General features: G+C 42.8%; 1 protein-coding gene across 4 annotated transcripts in view; it reads left to right on the top strand.

Annotated features, from left to right (window-relative positions):
* EIF4E3 (eukaryotic translation initiation factor 4E family member 3) overlaps window positions 1-17,273 on the top strand; it is a 72,136-nt gene that overhangs the window by 13,011 nt on the left and 41,852 nt on the right. For 2 of the 4 annotated variants that reach the window (XM_021070855.1, XM_021070856.1), the window contains exon 2: window positions 12,920-13,067. Coding sequence is in view for 1 of the 4 variants with exons in the window: in XM_021070854.1 (XP_020926513.1) it covers window positions 16,202-16,371 (170 nt within the window). In the remaining 3 variants the exon portion in view is untranslated. Of the gene's footprint in view, window positions 1-12,919; window positions 13,068-15,094; window positions 15,187-16,161; window positions 16,372-17,273 lie in introns of those variants that run through there. The other 2 variants (XM_021070857.1, XM_021070854.1) reach the window with 2 other exon arrangements.

Below are 17,273 nucleotides of genomic sequence, written 5' to 3'. Positions count from 1 at the left end.
CAAACCCGCAACCTCATGGTTCCTAGTTGTATTCGGTAACCCATTCCTTTATATTATTAATTGACCTGAAATGTAATTATTTTGATAATAATATAACCACTCCAGTTTTCTTTTGATTAGAAGTAGCACAGTGTATCTTTTATCTACTCTTGTTTTTTTCATTTAAAAATTATTTCATAGTAGGGTATGATCATGAAATCAAGCAAAGGATCAGTGTAATGTCTAATTTTGCTTACAGTCTATCCCTGGGATTTCAGGGTATCTGCTTGTTGTGTGTGTGTTTGCACCTGAATGAATTCTTAAAATTCTTTTGTTCTCTTAATGGTTTTTCTCACATATTCCTGGTTCATAGGAGGTACTCAGTAAATATTTGTTAAATTTGAAAATTTTTGTGTATTACCTGCAAAAAGAAAAAGAGACTTTCTGTCCTTTTAACCTACTTGTGTCTTTATATTTAAAGCATATTTCTTGTTGACATCATTTTTATTGGATCTTGCTATTTTATCCAGTCTGACAGTCCCTAATTTTCACATACTGTCCGCATTTGATATGAATATTAATATGTAAGATTTAAATCTGTCATCTTACTATTTGTTTTTCACTTGTCCCACCTGCTATTCATTCCCCTTCCCCTAGTTTTAGGCTTTCTTTTGGGTTAATAAAATGTTTCTTATGATTTCTTATCTCTTTACCTAGATTATTTGCTATAACTTTTTGCTTTGTTATTTCTGTTTTTTGTTTTGTTTTGTTTTGTTGCTTTTTAGGGCTGTACCCTTGGCATAGAGAAGTTCCCAGGCTAGGAGTCGAATCAGAGCTATAGCTGTTGGCCTACACCACAGTCACAGCAATGCAGGATCCAAGCACATCTGCAACCAACTCACGGCAGATGCCGGATCCTTAACCCCCTGAGCGAGGCCAAGGATTGAACCCGCAACCTTATGGTTACTAGTCAGATTCATTTCCACTGCACCACAACAGGAACTCCTTAAAGTTTTTTTTTTTTCCTTTTTATATTTCAGTGTTTTACTTAGGGTATATAGGATAATCTTTAACTTACCATAGTCTACCTTCAAGTGGTATTATGCCTCTTCACATACAGTATAAAAATTTGCAGTAGCAAATTTCATCTATTTTTTCATCTCTTCCATTCCTTCTTCCCAACCTTTGTGCTTTTGTAACATTTTTCTTTTACATATGTTATTAACCCTATATTATATTATTATTTAAATGTATCATGTTTAAATTATGCTATACTATAATATTCTCATAGGTTTCCCGATGTGATTGTCATTTCCTGTACTCCTCACTCCTTTCTATAGGTCTAAATTCTCTTCAGATTTTATTCTTTTTTGAAGGAGTTTATGTAGCATTTCTTTTAAGATGAGTCTGATGGTGATGAATACTTTTAGCTTTTGCAAGCAGAAAGTGTCTGTTTTTCCTATTTTTTATTAATATCCACTATTTTTTGTTTTTAATTTCACTGATTTTTACTCTTATTTTGTTTTTTTCACTCCTTCCTGTTGCTTTAGATACTTTGCTTTTCTCTTTCTAGTTTATTAATAGAGGAATTTATATTATTATTATTTTTTGTTGTTGTTGGGTTTTTTTTGTTTTTTTTTTTTTGTCTTTTTGCTATTTCTTTGGGCTGCTCCCGCAGCATATGGAGGTTCCGAGGCTAGGGGTCGAATCGGAGCTGTAGCCACCAGCCTACACCAGAGCCACAGCAACGCGGGATCCGAGCCGCATCTGCAACCTACACCGCACGCAGCTCACGGCAATGCCAGATTGTTAACCCACTGAGCAAGGGCAGGGACAGAACCCGCAACCTCATAGTTCCTAGTTGGATTCGTTAACCACTGCGCCACTCCGGGAACTCCGGAATTTATATTATTGATTTGAGATATTTCTTCTTCTCTAATATAATCATGTAGTGCTATAATTTTCCCTCTCAGCAGTGCCATAGCTGTATCTGACATTTTAATGTGTTGTATTTTTATTTTATCCAGTTTTATGTATATTTATCTTTCTTTATGAACCCTGTTAGCCTGTGGATTGTTATATGTGTACTGTTTAATTTTCAAGTGTTTGGAAATTCCTGTTTTCTTTGTGTTATCTTTTTAAGATTTGTTTTATGTACATTGTATAATCTATATTAGTGAACACTGCAGAACATTTGGGGAAAAAAATGTGTATTCTGCTAAAGTGCTACCTATCTCAGATATTGTTGGCTAATTTTGTTTTTCATTTTTTTCTATACTCTTGTTGATTTTCTGTCTCATAGTTCTACCAATTGCCAAGGGTGGAGTATTGAAGTCTTCAACTATAACTGTGGATTGCCTCTCCTTCTGCTCTTTCAAGCTTTGTTTCGTGTATTTTGAGGTTCTGTGTTGTGTGTACATATTTGAAGTTGTTATGTCTTCGTGGTGGGTTGATCCTTTCATCATTATATAATGTCCTTCATCTCTAGGAAACTTTACTCTCAAGTCTACTTTATCTGATAGAGCTATTCTTACTTATATGGTATCTCCTCCCCCAGCCTTTCCCTTTCAGTTTAACCATGCTCTATTTGAAGTGAGCTTTTTGTAGATGGCATATGTAGGGTCATGGAAATTTTGCTCTTGTCATTGTTTGCTTAATCCACTCTGCTTGATGAAGGCAGAAGCCTAAGCTCTCCTCTGGACTTTGCTGGCTTGGGAAGAAGTATGGTCACAGTCTTGCCCATAGTGTTTGGCTGTTGTAGAGTAGTGTCTAAATGTTTTTGTCTTGCCAGGCTGCTCCTTTTCATGTCCTTTTGTTAGGGAAACAGGCTTTTATGAGGGCCTTTCTTGTCTGTACCATTGGCATTTCCAGGTTGCCAGCTTTTCTGGCTCCAAATCTGGGATTTAAGTGGAAAGAAAAAATACCAGGGAACTCACCACCATGTCATTCCTTGGGTCCCAAGTTCCCTAGTTGGTGTGCCACCTTCTTGCCACCTTATGTTTATTTTGCATATAATGTTCAGGGGTTTTCATTGTAGTGAGAAAAATTGAGAAGAACTTGCCTACTCCATCTTTCTAGAAGCACATTTCTTCTCCCTTGTCTCTAAAAAGATGTATCAGTGGCTATAGAATTCTAGATTGACTTTTTTTTTTCTTTTAGCTCTTTAAAGAGACTGTTCCATTTGTTTGTATTATTTCCTATGAGAACTCTCATCTAATCCTTATTTTTGTTTCTCTCTTCATAAGGTATCATCTTCCTGTTATTGAGTGATTTGATTATACTCTGCTTTGGTGTGATTTTACTTCATGTTTTTTGTATTTGGAGTTGATTGAGAGTCTTGGACCTACTGGTTTATCTCTTAAACAGTTCCTCTCCAGAAGCAGAAGTTCCAACCAAAATTACGGCAAATGCTAAATAGCTGTTGTAGTTGAACTCTGGCTTATTAGTCCCATTTTGTTTATTTGATATGTGCTTTGTACACTTTTTCCAGTGTTCTGTTTTAAAGCATCATTCCAATACTTCCTGAAGTCAAAGGCTGAGCTCATTTTTCTAATGACATGGAGATATCTTGACAGAACTGAGACTTGTCCTCCAGAGGAGAATTTGCACATGTTAGGAGCATAGTCTTGGAACCAGGCTGACTTGGGTTTGAACTTTGTACCTCTTGCTTGTAGTTGTGAGAATGTCCTTTAACCATTTTGAGCCTCCAGTGTCTAAAATGGGGATGATAATCGTATCTACTTCATAGGGCTGATATGTGGAATAGATGTGGAACATAGTTTAGCAGTCACAACATGGTAGCTATTATTGCTGTTAGTATCTTTAAAACATAATCTTTGGGAGTTCCTGTTGTGCCTCATTGATAATGAACCTGACTGGTGTCCATGAGGATTTGTGGGTTTGATACCTGGCCCCACTCAGTGGGTTTAGGATCTGGCGTTGCCATGAGCTGTGGTGTAGGTCACAGATGTGGCTTGGATCTGACAGTACTGTGGCTGTGGCGTAGGCCTGTAGCTGCAGCTCCAATTCGACCCCTGGCCTGAGAATTTCCATATGCTGCAGGTGTGGCCCTTAAAAAAAAAAAAAACAAAAAACAAAAAACAAAAACAAAAAAAAAAAACCTCTACTTGTTTAGTGCTGTTTTAGCTTTGCAGCAAAATTGAGCAGAGGGTACAGAGATTTCCTTTATTTCCACTACTCCTGCCTATGCACTGCCTCCCCCACTATCAAAATCCCACAGCAGAGTGGTACCTTTGTTACAGTCACTGGACCTACAATGACATATCATTACCACCCACAGTCTGTGGTTTAGGATAGGGTTCAATGTTGATGTTGTGCATTCCATAGTTTTTGACAAGTATATATAATGACATGTATCCATCATTACACAATACAGAATAGCTTTATTGCCTTAAACATCTCCTTTTCTTGGTCACTTCATCCCTCCCTTCCTGCTAACTTCTGGCAAACACTGGTCCTTTTACTATCTCCACAGTTTTGCCTTTTCCAGAGTGTCAAATAGTTGGCATCATATGGTATCTAGCCCTTTCGGGTTGACTCCTTTCACTTGGTAAAATGCGCTTTAGCTACTTCATGTCATTTCATGACTTGTTAGCTCATTTTGTTTTATCTCTAATATTCCAATCAACGGATGTGCCACAGTTTATCACTTTACTACTGAAGGACATGTTGGGTGCATCTAAGTTTTGATAATTATGAATAAAGTTGCTCTAAACATTTATGTGCAGATTTTTGTGAGATCATGTTTTCAGCTACTTGGCTAAATATCAAGTAGTATGATTGCTGGATCATATGGTAAGAGTATATTTAGTTTTGTGAGAAATCACCAGTGTCTTCCCAAAAGGCTATACCATTTGCATTCCCACCAGCCCTGAATGCGAGTTTCTATTGCTCCATATCTTCATCAGCACTTGGTGTTGTCAGTGTATTGGATTTTGGCCATTCTAATCATTGTGTACTGGTATCTCGTTGTTTTAATTGCAGTTCCTCAATGACATGCGATGTTGAGAATCTTTTCATATGCATATTTGCCATCTGTATATCTTCCTTGGTGAGGTGTCCATTCAGGTCTTTGCCCATTTTTTTTTTTCTTTTACAGCTGCACCTTCAGCGTATGGAAGTTCCCAGACTAGAGGTCAAATAGGCCTACACCACAGCCACAGCACCACTGGATCCAAGTTGCATTGTGAACTATGCCACAGCTTGCAGCAACGCCAGATCCTTAACCCATTGAGCAAGACCAGGGATCGAACCTGCATCTACATGGATATTATGTTGGGTTCTTAAGCTGTTGAGCTACAACAAGAACTCCCTTTGCCTATTTTTAAATCAGTTGTCATTTTATTTTTGAGTATTAAGAGTTCTTTGTCTGTTTTGGAACTGTTGGCATGTTAATTTGAATTACCATTTTCTTAAGTGCTTGGATCAGGGCTTTGTTGAGACCTCAGCATTCTAGGCTGCAACACGAAAATCTTTTTTCTATTTTTCAGAGGGAGATAGAGAAATTACCTTCACCTGAAAAAAAACAAAAAAACACAAAAAACTAAAAGATTTTCCCCTGTATTACCTTGACCCAAAAAACATTTCAGGCTGCCTCTTAGATACCTTGTGACTTCATGGGCCTTCCATGCTCTAAACCTCTCCCCAAATAATTAGCTTATACCATGTGTTTCTTTTTTTCTTTTCTTTTTTTTTCTTTTTTTGTCTTTTTGCTATTTCTTTGGGCCGCTCCTGCGGCATATGGAGGTTCCCAGGCTAGGGGTCGAATTGGAGCTGTAGCCACAGGCCTATGCCAGAGCCACAGCAATGCAGGATCCAAGCCGCGTCTGCAACCTACACCACAGCTCACGGCAACACTGGATCGTTAACCCACTGAGCAAGGGCAGGGACCGAACCCGCAACCTCATGGTTCCTAGTCGGATTCGTTAACCACTGCGCCATGACGGGAACTCCATACCATGTGTTTCTTAATGATTGCTTAACTAAGTAGTGGGAAATGCCTGCTGATCACAGCATGGCATTTTTTGGCTTTGTTTTTTGTTTTTTTAAATGTCTTTCTTGGACGTGTATGAATTAACAAGGGCCTGTGTCGTAACCAGCAATGGTGACAGTACACCTGACAGTACACATATCATCCCAACTTCTAGAGAACTGTTCTGGCCTTGATCATTCTGTACAAAATAGTCACTAGTGCTACAGAAGAAGAATCTGTCCCATTGTAAGTGAAGGTTGTATTATATGATCTGATTTCCATTCTTTACCCCTTTACTGTGTGTCAGTGGATTTATATCATGGGATTCATTTTCATTTTATGCCTTTTATTTACGCACCAGTTCTTTTGCAAGTAATTTTAATTCTCCCTTGTATGAGAGTGAGGCTCTGTGTCTGTGTATTTCTATATAAAATAAAGGAAATGATTGTTTTTAATGCAGATTTGAAAGAAATATAAAGGATTTCAGCTACAACAATTTCTCCCCATTTGGAGGAGATGAACACCTAGTTAGATGAAGAACGTCATTCCAAGTATAATTTGAATATATCTTGTTTCCATGACAACATGTACTTACCAGCTTGCCTGGTAAAAGAAGTGTTTGAATTCTTTCTTTGATAAAAGACTTGACCAAACACTGGGGTTCCAGTTTTTTAATTCTGATAATTTCATACCAATTTGGGGCTCTTTCTCTTTTTAACATGGTCCACTTTTGAGGGAAAGAAACCTAAAAAGCATTTTGGAGGTAACATCATCTTCAAAATAAAAGGAGAGGATTCACAGGCCAAATGGTAATGAGCTGGGGAAATGAAGATATTTTTGCAGGTCATAATCATTTTCTCATATCTTCCAGTTAAATTAAATCAACAGAGATGATGCAACAACTTATTAAGATGCTATTTGATTTGACAGAGAATGATTCAGTTATTCATTTCCATCTGGACATCATAATCATTAGGCTTGTTTCCTCACTGCTAATTTACGTCTTTGCCTTTATGGGTGGTTTGTGTCCTCTTTTTGCTGAATTTTGATTCTTGCGAGGAGTACGGTTTTATTAATGGTTTTCCCTCAGAATGAAAGATAGGAAATTATTTGCATCATTAACTGTGCTTTTGCAAAATATAAAAAAGTGCTATATTTTATTGACAAGATTATGTTTCATACAATGTAAAATATATTAGTCTATAAGATAAGCAGACATGATCCTTGGGCATTTAAGGAATGATAGAGAATCAACTCGAAGTTAGGATAATTCAGACTTTAGTTCTGAGGGATCTGAAAGGTTTTGCAGAGACAAAAATGACTCTTAATTATCTCCAAGATCATTGTTCATGCTAGTAAATGTTTATGAACAAAACACACATGCAAGGTGATCAGTGGAGTACCATGTTTATCATAACTCCCATTAGAGCCCATTTTATAACAGACTTACACTATCTTAAAAAACTAAGAAACTTTTAAAGAAATGCCATAACATGCCAGTTAACATTATGTACATAATATGTAACAGGTGAAAATCAACAGAAAAGAAGTAAAACATGAACAGTGTCTTTCTATTGGGCTTATACAATTCCTGCTGATGGTAAGAGGATAACTGGGGAGTTTTGTTGGCCTAAAATGCTGTTTGAAAGCATCATCATGATTCCTAGCGTAATATTGTACATGGTAGGTATAGTTATGCAATTAGAATTTTTTTTTAGAAAACAAATCATGTAGTATTATTTCAAAAATTGCTTTATTTTCCTTTTCTAACTGCCCATCAATTGATAATAGCTTCTCAAGTATTTGACTACTCTGCTTTTAAGAAATAAATGACTTATAAGATATTTCAGTATTCACTTTAATTTTACCCCAATATTTACTGAGTGTCCACCACCTGAGCAATCTCTTCTGTGAAGACTACAAAGGGGAGCTTCCCATGATGCTTTTACTTAAGCTTAAACACAAAGTTTCAGAAAGCACAACGCCCTTCCTCGGAGCACTGGCTTACAAAATCCTCCGCTTAGTGATATCCAAGCCATCACCAAAAAAACTCAGAACCAAATTTTACCTGTAAAGCAGTGAACTTCGTAGCTGTGAAGAGGCACCCGCTTGCTGCTCACCTCTCCCCCTCTGCTAGCAATCGTCTGCTGGCCATGGGGATGAGCGGCTTCCATGAGGGAGGCACAGAGCCCAGGGCAACAGGTTGTGCTCTGTGGACGGTCTCCTAGCATGACCAACTGCCCTGGTGTGCCCAAGACTGAGGAAGGGTTTTCTAGGATTTTCCGTGCCTAAATCCTGACAGTGTCAAGCAAACCAGGACAGGTGGTTGCTCTGCACTTTCTTCTGTAAATCCCCAGAGTGCAAAGGAGAACACCCGTGTTCACACAAGCGCGTGCGTGGTGGCACTGTCCCTACTAGGAATAGTCAGAAGGAAACAGCACCCAGCACTCATGTGGCAGTTTTTGGCTTGTGTAGAGCCTCACCTCCAGACAGCATGGTGAGAAAAAAAGAGATACCAAGAGCTTGATTGTTTGTTCCAAATCGTACAGCTTTCAAGTGTCGGCTGAGGCACACTTTTGGATTTTCCTCAGATCCCATCCCTTCTCTGCTGTCCATCTTTCCCTCTCCTTTAAAAACTTCCAAAGACCAAGTGGAGGCCTCCGGGCCTTCGTGTTCAGATCCACTTTCTGATACGAGCCATCCTCAACTCTCTGGCTGACTGATTGTTCTGGAGGAGCATTAATAATACTCGTTGATAAGGAGCCAGTGGTTCACACAGTATATTTATGGTGGGGGTGGGGAGCACATAATGGAAGTAAACCTTGGGAACAATCTAAATGCCCAACAGAGTTGCTTCTATGAATTATTGTTCCTCCAATCAGTGAACTGCTGTGCAGCCACAGCAGAAGTCTTGCTGTGAATTTTGAACCTGGCCAGAGAACCAGTATTTCTTGTCTTCTTTTTATTTTTTTCCAGTTTGTTGTGTATTAATTTTATACATGCCACTCTTTGACACAGGGAAGCTTACATTTTTATAGGCCTGTCTTTTCCTTAATTGTTTATGTCAGTATTATTATGCTTTGAGAAACCTCCATAACAAATTTACAAAAACACTTATTCAACTGTTCTTTTATTAAATGGCTTAGATTTTATATTAAAATTTTAATTATCAAGAATATACCTTGCATGCCATGTAAAGGTATTTTTAACTTTCTACTTCCACTAATCTTTGCAGTTGCTTTCATATTGTTTGTTGTAAAATTCATCCTTCTCACAGTATTTTATTTTTTATTTTTTGTTACAGTTGATTTACAATGTTCTATCAATTTCTCCTACACAGCAAAGTGACCCAGTTACACATATACATGCATTCTTTTTCTCACATTATCCTCCATCATGAGAACCAGTATTTCTGAAGTCATTGGGACATTTTTCATAACCAAGGAAAAGCATGATTACTTTCCAGTGTGCCCACTGCCAGGCCAAGAGAGTTCCCGGGGGAAGTAGTTTGGGCACCTGCTCAGCCATGGCCATGGAATTCTAGATCACCAGTCCCTTTCTGGAGTGTGTGTGATAGCTGATCTCCTGCATTGGAACTTGCTCTGGCCCTTGGAGGACGGTTAGAGAATTTGGATGGTCAGGGAAAGGGAGAGGAGAAATCTTGTGCAAAAGTATGGAGATGTGAATGCACACAAGTGTGTTTACCGAGCACAGAATAGATGGATCATCCATTCAGTAAGGTTCAATCTCCCATGTGCTGGATGCTGCACTGGAAACTGGTGGAGGAGGGGGTCACAGGCCTGCCCTCGGAAACTTATGTCATGTGCCCAAGTATATATATTTACAAACACATTTCGTATACCTGTATTTCCAAGTATATGCAAATATAGGTGTATATATCCACATAAATAACCCAATACTTTTGGAAATATACTTGCAAATAAATGCCTTTGGAAAGGGGTTGGGTGGGGAGGATGTTAAATGCTTGACTGGGGACCTCAGGCTTCAGCTCATGAGAGACATCCAGCCATTTAGCCATTTGCGTGGGCTTTTGAGCAAAGAGGTAACACGGGAGAGGTGCTTTTTAGGAAGACTAATATGCCATCCACACAAAGGCTACTCTGACAGGGGAGAAAGCCTAGAAACTGGGTGATGAGTCCACAGGCCGTTGCCTTTGATCATAGCTGTTGTATACCCAGTTCATTTATTTAACAGATCTTGGTGATGTGTCATCCATATGGCCAGCCCTAGAATGGGTACCAGGGCACAGTGGGGACCCTATATTCTGGTGTGGCTGTGACACATGCTGGGATGGAAATAAATGAGGAGGGAGAGGACCGGCTCTAGAGCAGGAGGCTGGGGAAGATCCTGCCCAGGAGGCCTGAGCGAGGTTGCTCATGGGTGAGCAGCCATGCAGAGCAGAGGGACAGGAGGGTCTGGAAAGGAACAAGCACATGCAGATGCCTCAAGGCTGCAGAGAAGCACTGAGGAAGTGGGAGAGCACAGCCATGGAGTTGGAAAGGCAGGAAGGATCCAGAAGATGCTGAGCCTTGGTGGCCACTGGAAAGGGTCTGAGCTTTCTACTTAGACCTATAAGAAGCGAGTCGAGTGCTTTAGGGTATTTCGGGACAATTTCTCAGGCTGTTGTCTGGCAGCGGGTTGTAGGGGCTGGTGCTGGAAGCAGGGAGCCTAGGATGCTTGGCTGGATCTCAGGGGGTAAGGCAGGGAGTGGCTGCTACCCCTGGGAATCAAGAGAGAAGAAGACTAATTCAAGGGGCAAGGGAGAACAGAACTAAGGCTCAGGGGCTAACAGGTGGATAGGGAGGTGGAGGGCGGGACAACTGAACCTCATTGCCACAATTCCCAGGCCCAGTGATTGGGAGGACCTCAGTGTCCTCATTGCCAAGGCTTTAAGATAGTGCTATTACCCTTACCACTCTCTTTTGGACTTGCAACCATTGCACCAGACCTTCAGGGGTCTTTCAGATTCTAGATAAGTAACATTGCTTGAGCTTTTTCCATGTGCATCTTGCAAGTGCCTCAGACGTGTTTTCTCATACATGCCTCAAAGTGCCCCCTGGGGGGACCTCTTGTTATTGTCTGGATCCATGTTACACCGGAGGAACCTGGAGGTCAGCAAGATGAATGAATGAAACTTCCCCAAGTCACACAGCTTCCCCAGGGTAGGGTTTTAGTTAAGGCCAGGTTCAGTCTCACTAAAGCAATCACTCTTACACCACACTACAGCTTCCCCCAACAACCCCAGTATTCCAGAGGCATTTCTAGTCTCCATTATGCCTCCTAGCCTTGCCCTTGGACTGACCATCTGCCGCACAGCCTGTGCCTTGGGCCTGAGCCTCCAAGTGCCCTCATCTGGGAAGACTGAGGTCTGCCATCTAGTGGCCACTGCCTTCCTTTTCCCTCTGAGCTTTTAAAAGAGAGGAAAACGGGAGTTTCCACATACAAGACAAGCCTGCGTATTTATAGCATCACACCCTGTAAACAGGAAACTTCTCAGTCTTAGACAAGGAGCCCAGTAAGACAAACACAGCATATTGCCAATGAGTTTCTTCACCCATTCAACAAACATTTAAATATATGGTGTGTGTGTGTGTATACATACACACATATGTGTGTGCGTATATATATATAATCACTCCACTGGAAAGTGTGCTTCCTGGTAGGATTTCTTTTGTTTATATTGCTTGCTAATGAATTTCAAGAGCCTAGAATAGTGGCATTTACATAGCAGACATGCGACAAATATTTATTCAAAGTAGAAAAGATGAGTACTTAACATTTACTACATCTTTACTATATATCAGGCACTTGACATGTACCTTTTCTCATTTAATCCTAATGACAACTCAAGAGGTAGGGACTGGCAGGATGCTTGTTTCTTGGATGTGGAGACAGAGGCTTAGAGGGATAAGGAGCTTTCCAGGTTTGGGGAGAGCTGGCGTTTGACTCCAGTTTTCTGACTTTAGAGACCCTGTGTTTCATACTATGCGGAGTGCCTCTTGTGTATGTCTACCGTGTGCCAGACCTTGTGTGCAGCATTGTCACATGCAGACAAGCAGTAGAAGTACCTCCTGTGGACCAGTAGCCATTCCCCTGACATGTTCTGATTTTACTGAGTGAAGTTTCCCTTTGCGCAGTGCTGTGACAGAGGCAGCAATTGGAGGGAATTCAGGAAAGGCAAGCTGACCAAGAATAAGTCACTGTCACTATCTAGCTCTGTGGCTGTATCACTGAGTACGGCATCCCCAAACTTTGGGTTCCACATTGGTCAAAGAAGGAGACTGAGTTGGGATTCCTGCCTTCCCTTCCAGCTCCAACATTCTACTATTCCTGCGACTCCCAGGGAGTCTGATGTGAAGAGAAGAGAGGACCACTTGTTACTAGGCAACCAGTACCCACCTCACCCATGTTGCCATGGTGATGATGAAAGTTGGGCTGATGGGATTACCAGCTCCTGCTAATTGCATACAAAAGCTCAAGGTCTCTGTCTCTTTCTTGCTTGCTTTCTCCATCTTACTCTCTTATTCTTCTAAGAACTGTGGAGAGATGTGCTCTCCTCCATCTCCAGTGTCCCTGAAGCAGCCATAGTAGAAAGGAAAGTAACTGGAGATGGAGACCGGCTGTGCCTCTGAATAGCTGTGTGACCTTGGGCAGGTTACTTGGCTTCTCTGGGCCTCCATTTCCCCATTTAGAAAATGAAGGTGATGGAATAGTGATCCCTGTCTAAGGCTCTTTCCAGCTCTCAAATCCTGTGATGCCTAGGGAGCATGTCAGGGGAGCAGACCACACTGTTACTAGGCAACCAGCAGGCACCCTGCCCAAGTTGCCTTGGTGACTGAATGCTGGAAGGGAGGGTAGTAGCTGCTGCAGCTAATTGCTTAATTATTTATGAGTGCCTCAAGTCTTTTTTGTTGTTTTCATTGCTAGGGGCTGTGGGGTCACCTTCTCTTCCTCCCTCCTGCCACCCCAAGCCGTCTGAGTTGCGGGTTATGCAGTAAGAGAGCACGTTGGCCTGGATCTCCAGCCACCCACGTTCTAGTCCTGCCTCTGTCATTTCCTAGAATTGTGGCCTCGGGTAAGTCACTTAACCTCTCTGGGCCTCAGTTTCCTCATTTGTAAAATGATGGGTGTGCGTAGGTAATCTCCATGTTCCCTTTCTACCCTGAAATTTGAACTCCTGCTGTTCACTTGCAAAGTGGGAACGATGAGGGGGGTTTTCCCAATTTGTTATCTTCTAAGGATGATTCTGAAAAGCAGTAACAATAGTGAAGTCTCTCACACATTTCATACAGGAAGGAAAGTAATGCCTGTTGCTCTCTCTTTGCTTTTCACCTTACTCACTTTGCCTGACCTCTTGTATTAATCTTAAGGTCATTTAAATTTTGCATTTTTGATATGTCAACTACTTTCAAAATAGATTTGAAGGGTTCACAATATAAGGTGCATATGTGCAACTGGATCATTAAAACAAAAATAGGAATATATTAATATAAAAAGTAATTTTTTATTGGTTAATATTGATGTTGTGATCGAACATCTGATGTAGTTTCAAGCATGCTGGAAGCCAAAGCAAAAAAAGAGGGAGGTACATAGTTGTTAGCAAATAAAGATAAATTGCCAGACCCATCCTAGTTCTAAATTCTGAAAGTAATTTATCATGTGGTACATACTCTCTTTTGGAAATTGCAGATAAATAAAACTTTTAAAATAACCCTTTCTTGCTGAGAATATTATTCTAGGAGATAAGGAAGAGAGATAAGGAAGAAGCTAAACTTGACAGTTTGACTATTTCTAATCATTAGAAAGCAAAAACTCCCTTTCTACCAATGTCTTGGAATTTTATAAAAAAAAAAAAAAGACGTCACTAAGTAAAGGTAAAATTTCAGCATCAGCCATTATTTATAAATCAATTATATATAAATGCATGTAATCATGTTGCATAGTCATTTAGCAATGTATATAAAATTTTAGGCATAGGCAAAGTTCTACTTCTCCAAACATACTGAAACAAACTTGTGCAGATAAGGAAAGACATTAAATACAAAAATGCTTATGGTAGCATTATCTATCAAAGAAAATGATTGCAAACCAAATAAATCTTGAGAGCTCGTGAATTAAATTCTATTACTTCTTTAGAATGGATTACTTTGCAGTCCTTAAAGTAGATTTATATGTTTTGATATGAAGAAATCCTTCAAATGTATAACGTTAAGATAAGAAGGTACAGGAGTTCCCTGGCGGCACAGCAGGTTCAGGATCTGGCATTGTCACTGCTGTGGCATGGGTTCAACCCACTATCTTCGGCATGCCATGAGTGCAGCCAAAAAAGAAAGAAAAAGATGAGGCACAGCTTCTATTTCTTTATAAAAGATATAGGTACATATGTAATTTATATATCTAGATATATGCTTTATGTCCATACTTGCATTTTTCTGGAAGGAAACTGTTAACAGTGGTTTACTCTGGGCAAAAAGATTGATAGCCTTTTGAAGAAGGGAGACTTACTTTTCATGTTCTTATTCTTATTATGTGGACCTAGTAGTTTTCCAGTTAAAGAGGCAGTAGAGACTGGCAGTGAGAAGCCTAGACTCTGGAGTTTGAATACCTATGTTCAAATCCTGGCTCTACCACATAATAGCTCTGTGACCTGAGGGTTAATTTAAATTCTCCATTTCTCATCTACTCAATGTTCTAATAATAGTATCTTCCTCATTGGACTTCCTGAGGATTAAATGAGTTAGTAAGTGTAAAGTGCACAGAATAGCTTAAACTATGCCATATATGCATTTTCTTGAAAAAATTAAAAGGAGAAATTAACCCCCCCAAATGCATCTAACCAAAGGTAGAAGAACTTTTAAATCTCTAACAGAGGCGGAAGAACTTTTAAATCTGTTACCACTTTCAGCATCCTATGTTTTGTAAAAATTATGTTTGATGGAGGGATAGCAAAGCAGTGGCCTTGTTTTCAGTGTTGTCATTTTGTCTGAACTTGAATACCTTTTAGGGAAGGCACTCCCCCTCCCCTGCCTCGGGATTCACAGCAAGTAGTTATGGACCCCTTAAATCCATCTGGTTTTGCAGCTTCTGTTCCGATCCATCCTGGAGTCCCAGAGAATGCTCAATCAAGCTGGGTGCTATGTATGCTAGCCCAGGAAGAAAATCTTTGAGGAGATGGAACTCTACATCCACAGCTGGTAAAGGCCAGAGAGAGATTATCCAAAATTTAAAGCTTAAAGAGGTTGTCTGTGCCCATGCCGGTTATGACATGTGTGTCCCCTGGCAAGGGGCTGTGCTAGGAGGATCCCTCTTTCTTTGGGCTCTGGAATCTTGTGGTCATAGGGACTTCCTCTGTATTCAAAGGTGCAGAAGGGGGAAGGCTGTGTGCAAGACTGCTGGCTCTCCTCCTCTTCCTTGTGGGTGCTTTGGGGCCAATGTGGAGATCTTGGGAGCCCTCATTAAAGTTGGTCACACTCTCTGCACAGGATGGCCCTTTCAAATCAGCTGAGTTAGGAAAAATGCAGAACTGACTTGAAACAACCTCATGCCCCCGCTAGCCGTCCTGTCTGTCTGACCCTTTCTTTCAGCCCTCTTGGGCACTCCAGTCTCTATTTGGTCAGTCGATCCGTTGGCATCTGTCTGTCACATCAAACTCTGCTTCCATCTATCCTTCCATTCCTTCCTCCAATCATATGCCAGCTTTCCCACCCTTCCTTCAGACTACTGTTGTCTGTCCACCCCCAACCCCTACCATGTGGGTCTGAGACACCATCCACTGGACCATCCATCCATCCCTCCATCTTTCTTTAGCCCACCCCTCCATCTCACCCTCCTCCGGTCCAGAGGCAGAACCCAGCCAGCGCTTGACCCTTCCTCCCTTCCCCCCACCCCCGTAGCCAGGAATCCGACCCGGCGCCGGCGGCTCTGCCCTCCCTCCGGCCCGCTGGTCCATCGGTCCCCGGACAGTCGGTGCCGGCGCGCAAGCGACCTCCTCGACTCGCGTGGGCCGTGCTTTTGTTACGTGGTGCAGGCCGGCTGCTGCCCCGGTGGCCCGGCAGCACAGCTCCGGGCCGGGCAGGCATGGGGCCGGGCCGGGGCGGGGCGCGCGCGGGGCGGGGCGGCCGCAGTGGGGCGGGCGGGGGCCGGGGTGACTCAGCCGCCGCTCGCCCCGCGGTCCGCGCGTCCGCCGGCCTCGCAGGCGGGGCGGAGAAAATGGCGATACCCCCGGCTGCCGCGCCCCCCGCCGGGGCCCGGGAGCCGCCCGGGCCCCGCGCCTCTGCCGCCGCCCCCGCCACGCCGCTCGGCCTGCAGCAGCTGTCGGCGCTGCGGCCCGAGCCCGGCGGGGTCCCGCTGCACTCGCCCTGGACCTTCTGGCTCGACAGGTGAGGGGGCGCGGGGCCCGCCGCCGCCGTGCGCCCGCCAGGCCTGCGCCGCCGCTTTGTCTCGGCGCTCGCTTCCTCCCGCCCCGGGCTCGGTGCGCTCTGGCGGTCGGTTCCCGGCGCCCGCGCCCGGCCCCGTCCCCGCCGCGCGGGCTCGCGCAGAACCGGCTCGGAAACCGAGGTTTGGGCCAGCGAGAGCGGCCGTCTGGCGGCCTCGCCTCCCGGCCGAGAGAGAGAACACGCAATCCCAAAAGTTTCAGCAGCACTTTCCCCCTTTATTCCCTTCCAAAGAAGAAATGCCAGCGGGCGGGCACCTTGGCTGGGCGGTGGGAGATGCTGGGCTTGGTGGGGGTCCTCGCCCTAAGGTGGGCAGCATGATGCTGACCTCTTTGCCTCGAGTCACGGGGCTCTTGGGGAACTCTGGACATGACCCTTGCTGAGACAGCGCTGGGGAAAGTTGAGCGGCCCCTGGGAAGTGTGCGGCGCTGGTTTTGCTATGCCTTGGCGGGCGCCTCCAGTCCCCACCGGTGCTCGCTCAGACACCTCTTTGAATTCTTTCTCAACCACTGGGCAGTTCTTTCTTGAGCACTTACTGTGGACCCACACGCTGCTAGGCGATGGGGATTCACTGGTGAGCAATTCTCACCTTGTTAATAAAGTGGGGACAATTAGAGCTTTCTCGAGGGACTGTTCAAGTGCCTTCTCAGAAATGCCTTCCTGACTACCGCATCTCAGTTAGCACCTCCCTGCCGCATCACTCCTGCCCTCCCTGGTTTTCTTCATAATGCTTAATGCTGCCTCCCCGGTTTTCTTCGTAGTCTTAATGCTACGGAATTGTGTTACGTAGGATACTGTTTATTCTTGGTGTCTTGGTCCCTCAATACTTCCTCCTCTGTTAGGGGCCA

Source organism: Sus scrofa, chromosome 13, assembly GCF_000003025.6.
Source record: "Sus scrofa isolate TJ Tabasco breed Duroc chromosome 13, Sscrofa11.1, whole genome shotgun sequence".
NCBI lineage: Eukaryota > Metazoa > Chordata > Mammalia > Artiodactyla > Suidae > Sus > Sus scrofa.
Note: the sequence above shows the minus strand (reverse complement) of the source record. Positions and strands in the feature narration are given on the sequence as shown.